General features: G+C 55.4%; 2 protein-coding genes across 7 annotated transcripts in view; one reads left to right on the top strand and one right to left on the bottom strand.

Moving 5' to 3' along the window:
• IFT140 (intraflagellar transport 140) overlaps positions 1 to 389 on the bottom strand; it is a 54,821-nt gene extending 54,432 nt beyond the window's left edge. For 2 of the 5 annotated variants that reach the window (XM_088833199.1, XM_088833198.1), the window contains exon 1: positions 58 to 388. The gene's annotated coding sequence lies outside the window, so the exon portion shown is untranslated. Of the gene's footprint in view, positions 1 to 57 lie in introns of all 5 variants that reach the window. The other 3 variants (XM_088833201.1, XM_088833202.1, XM_088833200.1) reach the window with 3 other exon arrangements.
• A 2,035-nt stretch (positions 390 to 2,424) lies between these two features.
• The window catches only part of CRAMP1 (cramped chromatin regulator 1), a 45,098-nt gene continuing 34,376 nt past the window's right edge, over positions 2,425 to 13,146 (top strand). For both annotated transcript variants that reach the window (XM_055409130.2, XM_055409129.2), the window contains exons 1-2: positions 2,425 to 2,740; positions 4,825 to 5,171. In XM_055409130.2, the coding sequence (XP_055265105.2) occupies positions 4,826 to 5,171 (346 nt within the window). In that variant the 5' untranslated portion in view covers positions 2,425 to 2,740; position 4,825. The remainder of the gene's footprint in view (positions 2,741 to 4,824; positions 5,172 to 13,146) is intronic.

Raw genomic sequence — 13,146 nt, 5'->3', positions numbered from 1 at the left:
AGGACCTCGCCTCGCGCTGAGCCCTCGGACACCCGCCCCGCACCCCCAAGCCTTGACCTGATCGGCCACCGCTCAGGCGATCGGCCCAGGCAGGATTTCTGGGCGAAGATAATCCAGGAGGCTGAAAAGAGGGTCCGGCGCGCCTTGGCGTCGCCCTTCTCCCGGGCCCAGGCTCCGGGCTCCTGGACCCGCCAGACTCCCCGAGCCGTCCCGGCCCTAGGCCTCCCGAGCCCCTCCCCGGCCCTGCCTCGTCGTCGCCCTGCCCTGAGGCTCCGGGCCACCAGACTCCCTACTCCCGGGTCCCGGGTCTGGGGCCGCACTCGCAGTGGCTGGGCCGCTGCGCCGCCGCGCGTTGCCGGGACAACGGCCGCGAGTCCAGCTCGGATACAGCCGAAATCGAGCCGGCAGACGCCGAGAACAGCCGAAGTGCCCCGAGAGGCCGGAAAGAGCCGAAGACGCTCGGAAACGTTCGTGCGCAGCAGAGGGCAGGATTCCTCCCGCGGGTGGCGAGCTCCGGGGCTCTGCAGGGCAATTTCCCCCTTTCTCGATGGTTGTCTAGAGTCCACAACGCTAGCTCGCAGAGGGGGCCGAGGGTACAGAGTATGCCTTTCTGCCCAGAGAAGGGAAGCTGGTGTATTCTTCTGTATGTGATGGGGATACACGGTCGGTTCGCGACCCGCTCCTACAGTTCAGTTTTTCCAACCACATAGGTCAGTCAGGAGGAAGGCAGCAGGGAGACTGGGAAAGAAAGAGAACGCCATCTTTAAGATTCTCTCCTCTCTGGTTAATCTTATTGCTGGGTCTCTTGGACCCCAAAAGGTTTGCTAGATTCTGATTTGTCTCCAGGAGGGTGTCGTTCAAGAGTATTTCTGGGAAAAGTCAGTTGATTCAACATAGTTCCTCGAAGTTGGTAACTTAAGGGTTCAGTGCTTTGAGGGGGGAGGCTTACGAACGCCATTAGAGAGAAAATAGCGTAGAGGAGAAAGTACAAGTTCATTTAGTTAGAAACTAACCTTTCTCCTAATCTTGGGGGCTGACTGCATTCCCTAAGGCATTAGCAACGTGCCGTCCTGCTCTAACGGTCTTGTGGATTAAACTAATTTTGAAAGAGAGAAAAAAAAAAGCAATGTTACCAAGAAAACTTACTATAGCAAACAGCAGCAAAGGTCTTTCATTTGTTAAGCATACAAGATTCTATTTTAAAAAATCCATTTTCATAAACACTAGGATTTTATTGAATAAATTTAATATGTAACGTTGCATAAATTTAAGGTGTACAAAATGTTACTCTGACCCATTTACATATTATGTGATTAGATTGTAGAGATATTTATCATATTAGTCATAGGACAGTATTCTTGTCTATCCACTATATTGTGCAAGCTTTCCAGGTGGCTCAGTGGTGAAGAATCCGCCTGCCAATGCAGGAGACAGGGGTTCGATCCCTGGGTCAGGAAGATCCCCTGGAGGAGGAAATGGCAACCCACTCCAGTATTCTTGCTTGGGAAATCCCATGGACAGAAGAGCCTGGCGGGTTACAGTCCACCGGGTCGCAGAGAGTTGGACACAACTGAGCACGCAGGCATTACACTGTGCATTACATACTGCTAAGTCGCTTCAGTCGTGTCCGACTCTGTGTGACCCCATAGACGGAAGCCCACCAGGCTCCCCCGTCCCTGGGATTCTCCAGGCAAGAACACTGGAGTGGGTTACCATTTCCTTCTCCAATGTGTGAAAGTGAAAAGTGAAAGTGAATTCGCTCAGTCGTGTCCGACCCTTAGCGACCCCACGGACTGAAGCCCACCAGGCTCCTCCATCCATGGAATTTTCTAGGCAAGAGTACTGGAGTGGCTTGCCATTGCCTTCTCTACTCCTTAATAAATTTGTATCCTTAAGCACCATCACTCTTATCCCTCCTCCATAAACTCTTTATCGCCAAAACGAAGAAAAACAACCTAAGCGTCCAGCACCATCGGCAGCGCTAATAAACTTGAAAGGCTTCACACTCAATCCAATAAAGAGTGTGTTTATCTGCCTCAGTCGCGCTTCCATACTTTTTCGGTAAAAACCCGGTTCCCGCCGGATTCAAGACTCAGAGCTGAGGCGGCGTTTTCTTCTCACGCATCCGTCAACAGGACTCGGGCCAATCACAGGCTAGGTTCTCACTCTATTGGCTGGCGACCCACCAATCCGGAGAGACGTACCAGTCCGCACGGCCGCGAGGCTAGCGTCACAACATTACCCGCGTCGCAGATCCGCCCTCCGCCCCCACCCAGCGTCCCTGCGTGTAAGCGCGCGCGGCCGCCGCTGACCAATGGGAATGCCCCTGGAGGGGGCGCGCCCGCTGGAAACCTTGGCGTGCTCGGCCCCGCGCGCGTCGCCCCGCCCCGGCTCGCACTCCCTCCGCCCCGGCCCCGCCCCGCGCGTCGGCCCCGCGGACTCCGCCGGCCGCCGTAGCCGGAACTGCTCCTGTTCGCCGCGGGCCGGGCCTCAGGGAGGCTGAGGGGCGACAGCACCGGCGCCCGCAGGCTCTTCAGCCGCGCGTCGACCGCCGAGGGGACGTGCGAGGGCGAGTGCCGTTCGGCGACTGCTTCTGAGGCGGGAGGGCCACACCGGCGTTGCGGTCTCTCAGCAGCTGGCGCTCGGGGGCCGGGCTGCCCGACTCGGCCGGTTCTGCGGGCGCCCGGAGGACCCCGGCGGGCCCGGGAAGCCAGGCTGCTGCGAGGCGTTGATGAAAAAGGTGACCGGAGGCTGGGGCTCGGGAGGGGTGGGCCGCCCCGACTGGCTGTCGCGGTGAGGCCGGCTCCCAGCCTGAGCGGGGCTGCGGGAGAAGCGGCCTGCGCCCTGACGGCGGTGGTTACGCACGCGGTGTTTCGTCGGGGCGGCTCGGGGGAGCCCGGACCCAGGAGTGTTGCGCTGACGGAGCTCTTTGTATGAAGTGAGAAGTCAACCAGGGAGGTGGGGTTTTGCTTTTCCTTTCCCAGAAGGTGACAAATGGTGTCCTGCCGGAATGGGGCTTGAGGCGATCTCTCCTCCGTGCGCGGTCAGGAAGTAAGGTTGGAGAAACTCCGTGAGAGAATTCTGTCTCCCTGGTTTCCTTTTCTCTCAAGGGAAGGCTCTGAAATACGGCAGTACCTTTTGAATTCTGAAAAGCTACGTTCTTCTGTATTCAGGTAGTGTCTCCCAAGATTTAGTTTGGCCAACGGGCAAGTTTATTCTGTTGTAGCTGATAGAACCATTGCCTGGGTCCTGGGTTGACTGTGGGTAGCTTTGGGATGATGGCTTGGTTCCTGGAAGGTAGGGTTCGCCACATTATTACCCAGAGAAGGTCCTTTGGGTGTTTTCAGGTTTCTTAAGTAGAAACGGATAGGATAAGGGATGAATAGTGATGTCCTGTACCACGAAGTCCTTTGAGTTTGGGCATTTGTCTTACATAGTTCTCTTCTTTGTCATGGCAAGTGTTTTTATTTTTATTTTCAACTGGGGTGGATTCAGATGGTTTATGACATTAATTTCAACAGATGAAAGCTGTAGCAGGTAGTTTTGAGGCAGAATACTTTTGAGCAGTTGTAGGTATCATCACTATGATTTTAATCATTTCCGAGTCTTTCTAGGAGAGGTCGTTACACTCCTGTTACTGTATTGCATTGTTGGCCTTGATGTCGTGCTCTTCTTTTCCTTTTCTCAGCAGTCGTGTTGAGCATATCAAACACAGTTTGGGCACAGTATCGACACCTGTTGAGGAATCTAGTTTTTAGGTTTCTTGCTTCATCGCACATGCACATTACTGTTTCTGGACTTCCAGTGTTGACAGTACCTGAATCTCCTTGAATAAATTGAGTGGATCTGCTTTTTGGGCGACAGACGTTTTTAAAGTCATCATATTTTGTCGATGACATTGCTCACAACAGAGAGCCACAAAGTTAGTACAGGATTTGTATTCATGGTTACCTAGAGTTTTAACAGAATTCTCTTCTGTCCATTCTTACCTGGAGGTTGCTGTGCTGTCACTTTCACGGGTGACTCCAGTTTGTTCCACACAACAGGCTCCTTTGTTGCAAAAGCATTTTTAATTCGTAAATCCCCGCAGCAGCACACATCTCCCACCCTCGGAAGCAAGACTCCCAGAAACCCCGAGTTTATTATTCCTTATGTCTGTTTTAAAATAAGCAGGCGGACCGGCAGCCTCGGGCCACCATGGAGTTCCCTGTGCACGCAGGGGAGCCCGCGCCTCTGCCCGGCCGGGGTCGATCCGGGCCCCTCGCCCTCGCTCCGGGGCCAACTTTGGGGGCCGAAGTGCAGGGCAGGTGCGCGGGCCCGGAGCCCCGCGCGTTTTGTGGGGCGGGGTGGGGTGGGGTGGGGTTGAGGGGCGCGGGCGCCGAGGCCCGGCCGGCTCAGGCAGCGCGGGGAGCGAGGCCGGCGCGCGGGCTGCCCGGCGCGCAGGCCATGAGCCGCGGGCCCTCCGGGTAGGTGGCTGCAGGACTCCTGGACCCCGACCCGAGCCCTCTGCCCCTTCTCCGACCCTGGACCGGCGCGCCGCGCGGGCAGGGCCGTCCGGGCGCGGCCGCCCAGCTGCTGCCCAGCCGCCTCCGCGTCGCCGGCCACCGTTTCCTGGGCGTCGGACGGGCGGGCGCGCGGGGGTCCCGGCCGGGGTCCGGCAGGCGGCGGCTCGGGCCCGCTGGCCGGGCTCGGGCGGGCGGGCCGCGGGAGGGGATCTGGAACAAACAACGGCGGCCATGTTGAGAGGGGATCGGTGCGGCTAAACTTCTCGCAGGCTGCGGGCCGCGCGCCTCACCCGGGTCCCCTCTCCCCCGCCCCGGCCAGGATGACAGTGAAGTTGGGAGACGGCGGCGGCGGGGAGGACGGGCTCAAGAGGCTGGGCAAGAGGTCGGCCGAGGAAGACTCCCTGGAAGGAGAGGGGCCCGGCGGCGGGGACGCGGCCGAGGAGAGCGGCGGCACAAAGAGGGACGGCAAGACCCCCCGGGACGGCGGCGACGGCCCCCAGGCCCCCTCGGGCGGCCCGCAGACCCAGTCTCCGCCGCCCGCCTGCCCCCAGGATCAGCACCACTTCCTCAGGTCCAGCGTGAGGCCGCAGAGCAAGAGGCTCAGGAAGGACTCATCCTGCGCCGGGGGGAGCAGCAGTGCGGGCAGCTCCGGGCCCCGCGGGAAAGGTAAGGCGACCCCGGCCCCTGGCAGGGTGTGCCCTCGCTCTTGGGGTGGGGGGCCCCTTCCCTCATGCCTCCCTGCCTCCACCCAGCTGGGGCTCCCGCGTGTGTCTGCACCCACACTTTGAGTGGCACTTTGCAGGGGACATGCTCTCTTCCTGCTCCAGAGAGACTGTTTCTGTGTTTCGACTGTGTTAAGGGGCTGTAAGTATTCTTTCCTTGGACAAACAGGATAGATTTCTGATGGTTGGATTTTTTTCCCCCCTCAAATGCACTTGGGTGATTTATATGGTAGGTTATTTTAAACAGTAAACAATAGTTTAGAAAGGGATTGAGAAATTACCTGCTGTATTTTTCCCCCAGCCTCAGATGGTGAAAATACAACAAAGGAATGGTCTTTTGAAACTCATGTGGGGAAAGGTTGGTAAGTGGAAAATGAATGATTCCGAGGGTCCAGTTTGGGCCCATCACCCTCTGTTTCAAGTATGCTAGGCTTGAGAGTGTTAAGGGCCTCAAGACATGGCCCTTTGAGTTTTTACTAAGATTTCCTTGGGTGCCACGAAAACATCTCCCCTAGCATAGTAAGTGGTGAAAACACTTATGACCTGACATAAACGAGCAGCAGTCAACAGGATTTGTCCTGGCATTCTTGGGTTGTTTAGGATGTCTCAGCTTTACTAGAGTCTCTATCAAAACAAGAAAACCATGTGTCAGTTCCCCATTGTTTTCTGTTTGTATCTATTTATATTTTAGCATTCTGCATTTTTTTAATGGTACAAGTGAATTGTTCTTAATATCCTTTTTGTTTCAGGCCAAGTTTGCAACACTTTTATAGATAGCATATGTAACACTATTTTCTAGTGAGTTTCACATGAGAAAAACTTTCACTTAGTTCCTTGGGAGATGGAATTTAAATCACTAGCTGGTCCTGATAATATTAAGAAGGAAATAACCTCAGAAGCTAGTGGAGGACCCATTTTGGAGATCTGTGCCAAACATGTGCAGTTTGCCAAACTTGCTAACTTCTGCCTCATTCTCAGCTGAGGAGGACTGGCCTCTGGAATCATAGCCTTGCTCTTTTTTTTTTTTGGTGAAGACTTTTGATGTAAGTATACTCACTTGGAGATGTAAGCATGAGATGATTTTGTATGCTTCAGAAGTTAAAACTTGTCTCATCGAAGTTTATTTTGGTGTGAAAGTTAATGATTGATTAGGAAAACATTAATTTGTTTTTCTGGCTTTGTTTAGTAAGTAGTTTTTCACTCCTAGTCAGAGAGATGTCTTAAGTTACCACGTGTAAGTGCTAGGGAGCCTCCAAGGGTCTGTTTGTGGCTTCAGAAGCACTGGCTCTGACATCCAGTCAGAGTCCCTGGCCTCGGTCCCCTGGCCTGGTCCTCTCACCTCGGTCTGCTCGCTTGACCCCTTCCGCCGGCTTTCTCCTTGGAGAGGCATCCTTCCAGGTGAATTGAGGTGTGCCAGGGATAGCTCCCCTCTCCACACGTGGCTGCTAAAATGGAGCGAGGCGCTGGAACGTCTCTGTCCCCTGTAAATGGCTACCTGTGAGGTGATGTGGCATGGATGTGACGTGAGACTTCAGTTAGAATGTTGGCAGTGGGTGAGGGGTGGTTTGCTTTCCCTTGCACACTTGAGTGTGGGTCTGATGGGGAAGGTTTCTGATTAGCCTGGCCTCGGATCTGTTCTTAATTCTTGCCCAAACGTGGTTGGAGCAGCCATCCAGTTCCCATCAGTAAAATGGAAGTTTGTTAGAATTCGTGCTGCTTATAGCTTGTGTATTTTCCTGTTTTAACACGCATAAGTTTGTTAAGGTGAGTAATGAAGCTAAACTGTGGTGCTGGTGTTTGGGAGAGGAGTGGAAAGTGTGTTTCCTCTGCTTCACAGACTCCTGGGCCTGCCTCTGGCCCGGAGCTTCCTGGTGAGGCCTCTTCTGGGCTGTGCCTCAAGTTTCCCCGTGCCCAGGACATCCCCCGCCTGCCTCGGGCAGCCTCTGCTCCCTCTCTGCCTCTTTGACCGGCAGAGAGCAGGTCAATTGTAACCTTGGGGAACATTCTTGGAGGAGCTGTTTGTCGCACAGATGGTGGAAATCTCCACCTGTAGTGATGAGCATGGACCAGTAAGGGAATTTTTCCAGTTTTTTCGCTTCAGGAAAGTTAAAATTTCCATTATATTTGAGGTACAATCACAGCCCAGCCAGGGAAGGCTCCTTTGGTTACTGACCACTTTCCAGTTTCAGTCTTAATGCATGGAGAACTCTGCCATGCGTTTGGGAGGAAAAGGCTTGGGGAGGAAAGGAAGTTTTCATTTTGCTTCTGTCCACACAAGTATAGTCTTTTCTTTTTTCATAAGAATGGACTCTTTTGTCAACTGCAGTGAAAAACCAGAAGTGGAAGTCTGAATCAAATCCTTTTTGAATTGACCAGGGGCAAGTGGCAGTGATTTAGCACCTGTGTGCCAGGCATCTTGCACCTCTGTTACTTTGCTTTTTATTTGGGCACAGATACCGAGGAGTGTTGTTCAGATAACGTGCTCAGCTGAGATGGAAGGTAGGTTGCAGGTCAGAAACCAGTGGCTCTGCTTGATGTCAAAACAAATGCTCCCCTGGCCCTGCCATGCGCCCCAAGTGGCCTGAGAACACACTTGAGACTGACTTCACAACCTGCGGGAACCAGGCCAGGAGACAGAGCCCCCACACCCCTCCCGTGTGGTCAGTTCATGATGCATATCTCAGGTTCTTTGTCTGTAAATGGGGATAACCCCGGTGCCTGCCTCACTGAAATAAGTCACACCCCGAAGCCCTACACACCGGTGAACAGGCTGCTCTTAGGAAAAGCAGGCCTGGCTGCCAGGTCGCGCTTCAGGCCGAGTCTGAGTGGGTGGGCGGGGTCGCCTGTTGGGGGGTAGGATAGAGGTGCCAGGAATGCCCCCTAGCCGCTAGGGGTAGTGGGCCTCAGGGGACGCCTGAGTTGGGGGCAGAGTCAGACCCTCTGTTTCCAAGGCTGTCCTCTCCCCCCACCCAAGAAGGCCCATTGGGCAGAGTCGGAGCGAGCTAGCGGAGGCGCCATCTCTACAGTGGGGCTGCGTTGTCTGGCTTTGCTGTGTTGTGCTTAGAAATCAGCGATTCCATGTACAGAAAGCGTTTGCATTTTGCTTAGTCTACGGCCTGCCTGTACCTTCCAGGGTGTTTTTTAAAGATGTCTCAGATGTACCACACCCTGTTGCGGCTGACCCTGGGGAGACGGTATCCTTTTGGGAGGAAGGGTGATCTGCGGTCGGGAACCCGGTGTCTCCACCCTGAGCTCCAGGCGTTCATTCAGCTGGGCTGGAAGGGTGCTTGGCCTGCCCGAACTTTATGCTCCTTCCGTTCAGCACCAGACAGGTCAGGCCACGGCTGAGGCCGCGCTTCCCTTGGCTCGGGTGCCTGGGGTCCTGCGAGAAGGCAGAGGCCTGGAGGCCAGGTGGTCGTCTCTCTGGTGGGCTCTCTTCAGCCCTCACCTCGCGGAGTGCCCGGCCTGGTGAGGCTCTGCCAGCATCCAAGCCATGGTCGCTCTTGTCCCTCCCCAGGCCGGGGCAGCTGGGTGGGGCAGTCCCTGCTTTCCGTACCCACCAGGGGTGGGGGCACACCCAGCCCTCCGGAAACCATGAGGCTGGAGCTCTGGTCCTTGTGGCCAGTCAGACTCAGCACCCGAGCATTGTCACCCCAGGACCCCTCAGGCTCTTTGAGGGGCTCAGCTTGTTGGGAGGAGAAGTGAGAGGCAGGCCGTTCCTCTCGCTGTGTCCAGCATGTGCCTCTCTTCCCACCGAGGCTGCATGTGCGGGACACACAGGGACCGCGACACGGGATCTGTTGGGTGACACAGGCCCCCTCTGTGTGCAGTGGGTCTGGAGACCCGCCTGCCCAGGCCGCATCAGAGTGGCCACGACGGAGCCATGCCGGACAGAGGGGAGCCCACCTGTGGAGCAGAGCTTCTGGGGAATCCCTCAGTCAGAGCTGGGCCCTGAGCCAGCTTCACGTCCAGGACGTGGACAGATAGCCTGGGCAAGTAGGTAAGGAAACAACTGAATTTTGGTTTAAAGGCTGAGCTAACTTTGAAGTATTAGTACTTTCTTGACTTTTAGTATCAACAGTGATGTTTCCATGGTGTCTTGTGAGCTGCTGCAGTTGTCTGGTGCCCACTGAGTGTACACACGTCAGGGTTTTCATTTCAGGCAGTATGTTGTGTCCTGTTTCGGAAATACAAAGATAGAGTCACAGATGCAGAAACCATCTTTGTCCTGGATGGGGCTGTGCTGGAGTGCTTTATCACATCAAGCAAGCGTGGTGGTCTCAGCACCGAGGACCAGTGTGTGAAACGTGCCTGGGAGTTGTGGGCCCCACGTTACTACATGAGGAGGGTGTCTGTTTTAGTGGGAACACTGGGTCGTAGTTGTGTTTTTCTTAAATATTTGTGAGAGGAGCGAAAGTCTTTGAGGGAGGCCATGCTTGGTTTGAGAGAGGAGGGCATTGAGCCTTGCGAGGTGCCACTGAGGCAGATGGAGCGCCGAGTGCTGGGGATGGTCCTGGTGGGAGGCACGTGGCTCTCGGGGCCCAGCGGACGTGGTGGGCAGTGGGGATGGGGGTGCTTGGGTTCGTCTGTGGGGTGGCACTTTTCCTGGGAACCGTCTCCCACATGCCTTGGTGGAGAAGGCGTCCCCTCAGCCTCATCTGCTCCTCAGCAGCAGCATGGAAGCACCTATGAGACCCTGGGCGTCACACCTCCCATTTGGACTGACCACAGCCTGGGGCGCCTACCGGGCCCCCTGTTGGGTGTGCCGCCCTTTGGGCCGTGAGCCTCTGCGGTGCCGGGTGGCACCCGAGCGGGGCTGGGGCGGGCAGGCAGCGAGATGGGAGTGCGCCTCTTGCCCAGCGCAGGCGGGCTTGGGTGGACGTTTCTGAAGCCCTCGAGTCCAGCGGGTCTTCCTGTCCCCCGGGACTTTGATGTTATTCTCGGGAAGTTCGCAGGCTCCAGAGGAAGACTGAGGACACGGAGGAGTGTGCTGTGACGGGATGTCACCACATCCTCAGCGTCCCCCAGGAAGTCACAGGGCCATGCTAGGCTGGCGTCCCCCGAGTCCTGAGCCTGCCGCCGCCTCTGTCACAGATACAGAGGCGCTGAGACCAGGCTTTCTCCCTTGTCTGCTCGTAAATGTGTGTGTCGTAAATGCTGAGGCAGCCATGGCCTGGGTGACGGCCACCGTGACATCACAAGTGCTGGGGGCGCCCTGCGTCCCAGAAGGACGTCGCCAGGTCTGGAGTGAGAGGAGGGGAACTGGCTGGGCCCCTGCTGCCTGGACCGTGCAGCTTTCCCGCTTTCAGGGCCTCCTTCCGCCAGTGATGGTGACTGCACACGAGGACAAAAGGGAGCAGGGCGTCCAGATGCGCTCTTTGGGGCTGGGCTTCCCCGGCGGAAAGATGGCTGGTTCTCTGCTGCGCGGTGCTGAGGGGGCACGGGCAGAGAGGGCAGGTGGTCTAGCTTGGCTGGAGTGGATGGCCGAGCAGCAGGGGACGCGGACAGAGGCTGCACGTCTGTGTTCCTCAAATGTGAGCCCTGGAGAGGGCTGTGGCCCGAGTGAGTGGTCTGGGAGACCAGAGAGGGCACTGAGGGGCCTGCACCAAGGTGGCTCCGGGCCTCTGGAGGACTGGCCCACCCACCACTGGCCCCTAGCCAGTGGTGGGTGGGAGGGACGGCACCGGCTTCCGAGCTCTCACTGAGCGCACTGTGATGCCTGACGCGGCCGTTCCTGCTCTGAGGTACAGAGAGGCTGCGGGCTTCAGTCTCGGGCATCCTTTTCCTCTTGCCTCCCTGATGCTGACCTCTCACGTGCAGGCTGTGACTAACCTCTTTATGGCCTCAGAAGCACGGTCGCAGGTGTTGTGTTGACTTGGGGCCTGTGCATACCCACGCCCACCCCGGGGAAAGCCCCACGCCCACTAAGACTTGTTCAGAGTTGTCTTCTCGACCCCTCTCTGCCCTTTGCCTTCTTGTGCCTCCGTTCTTCTCACTGGCTTCTCTGTCTTCCCCTTTCAGTCGTCACTCTTTCTGTCTGGACTTTTCCCAGTAACCATCTCGTTCTCCCAGTATCTCTGATCCTGCCTGTCTTTTCCTGCTTGAATCGCAGCGCTCGAAGGAACCAGAGCTCAGGTGGGATGCCATCCTTCCTCCTCCACATTTGAATTTTTAGGGATGTACCAGATGCTGTATTCTCTCCGCCCAGGAAATTTTGTGATTTTACTCTGTTTCTGAGAAGGTCTAGAGTGACCGGCAGCGGATGTGGAAATGGTCGCCTGAGGGTCCTTGGCTTTATTTTCCTCTACTGAGGATGAATTGTTTTTGAAGCCTCCTGAGCAGGAGAGGTTGAGCGTCGCTGCACTGACCTCTGGCCTTGAAGAGGGCGTGGTTGGTAGCCTCAAGGACCTCCTCGGAGCAGCTTTTAAATTGTCCTTTCCTTCACGTCTGCTGATTTGGTCTATTCTGTGGGCTACCCCTGAGGTCCCTCCAGGCTCAGAGATGCTTCCATTCAGTTTTCCTTTACTGTTCATCCTCCTTGTTCTGGGTCACCAGCGAAATCTCACAAAAGCCAGCAAGAGGCCTGTGTTAACAGAATTTTAAAAAATGTGTTATTTCAAGGACGTTGACACCAGTGTGGGCTGGCAAAGCTAAACCTGAGCTGTGATTGTTAGCAAGTTGCCTTTGTCTTGGAAAAGGAGGGTTTAGTGGATGTGTTGTCAGAAGTTGAAAATGACTCTGAAATCCTTTGTTGTGGGTGGTGCAGAGATGGACAGACAGCCCTTCCTCAGAGGAGTACTCATGAGGAGTTATGGGGTCCAAGTCAACCAGAATTTCTTTTATTTGAGAGTGGGGTTTAAATGGCACCCGTGACCTGATCTTGAGCTCATGGAGAAGTGTCTCTGACCTGCGCACAGTGGAACGAAACTGACGATCCCTGCACACAAGCTGAGTTGCCTTGCCTGTTGAAACATCTTGGGACATGCCGTACTCATGAGTTAGGTCAGGGGTTGGGTTTGGTTTGGTGAGGAACTGACAAAGTCAGGTCCTGTGGCGAGGGCGTCCTTCCCCCGCTCTGCGCCTTGGGGATCCTGAGGTACAGGTCTGCTGAGCCTCACAAAGCGGAGGGGAGCAGCTTGGGACCAGCTTGTCTTCCCTAACTGTGTCTAGGATGCGAGGGGTGAGCATACAGGTGCAGTGACAGAAAGGTCCCTCCTACGCTGTCTGGCATGGGAACCCCTGGCCCTCTGTGGACCCTGACCACTAGAGCCAGTGGCTGGTGTGACTAAGGAACTGGGGTTTTATTTAATTTAAATTAAGATTTAAATTTGAGTAGCCTCGTTAGTGATCGTCTAATTGGGCTGTACAGTTCTGATAAATTGTGAATTCTGTTACCTGAGCATGTCGCTTTCTGAAGGTGGCCTGCTGGCCTGATAACACCTTTCCCCACAGGAGAATCAAGTGCATTCCACGTACCTGAGTGGTTTTTCTACACATATGAACACATTCTCATGCCCAGTAGTTGACTGATAGAATCAGCTTTTTTTAGATACTGCTTATGTTGACGTTAGGCCTTCCCAGGTGGCTCAGTGGTAAAGAATCCGCCTGACAATGCAGGAGATGCAAGATATGCAGGTTCGATTCTTGGGTCAGGAAGATCCTCTGGAAATGGCAACCCACTCCAGTGTTCTTGCTTGGAAAATTCCGTGGACAGAGGAACCTGATGGGCTGTAGTCCATGGGGTTGAAAAGAGTCAGGCACAACTGGGCGACTGAGCACACACACGTGTTGTTGTGATTACGAGGATCCGCACCTTGAAAGGCACAGTGAGGCATCAGAGGGGAGAGTGACTCTGCCCTGCCCGGGGCCCCAGACAGCCCCTGCATTTGGATTCTGCAGGGGTGGTCTTTGCAAGCATG

The sequence above is a fragment of the Moschus berezovskii genome, chromosome 27 (genome assembly GCF_049115385.1).
Source record: "Moschus berezovskii isolate FMDL1 chromosome 27, NW_MosBer_1.0, whole genome shotgun sequence".
NCBI classification, from domain to species: domain Eukaryota; kingdom Metazoa; phylum Chordata; class Mammalia; order Artiodactyla; family Moschidae; genus Moschus; species Moschus berezovskii.
The sequence above is the reverse complement of the archived record's forward strand: the minus strand, read 5'-3'. Positions and strand labels throughout refer to the sequence as shown.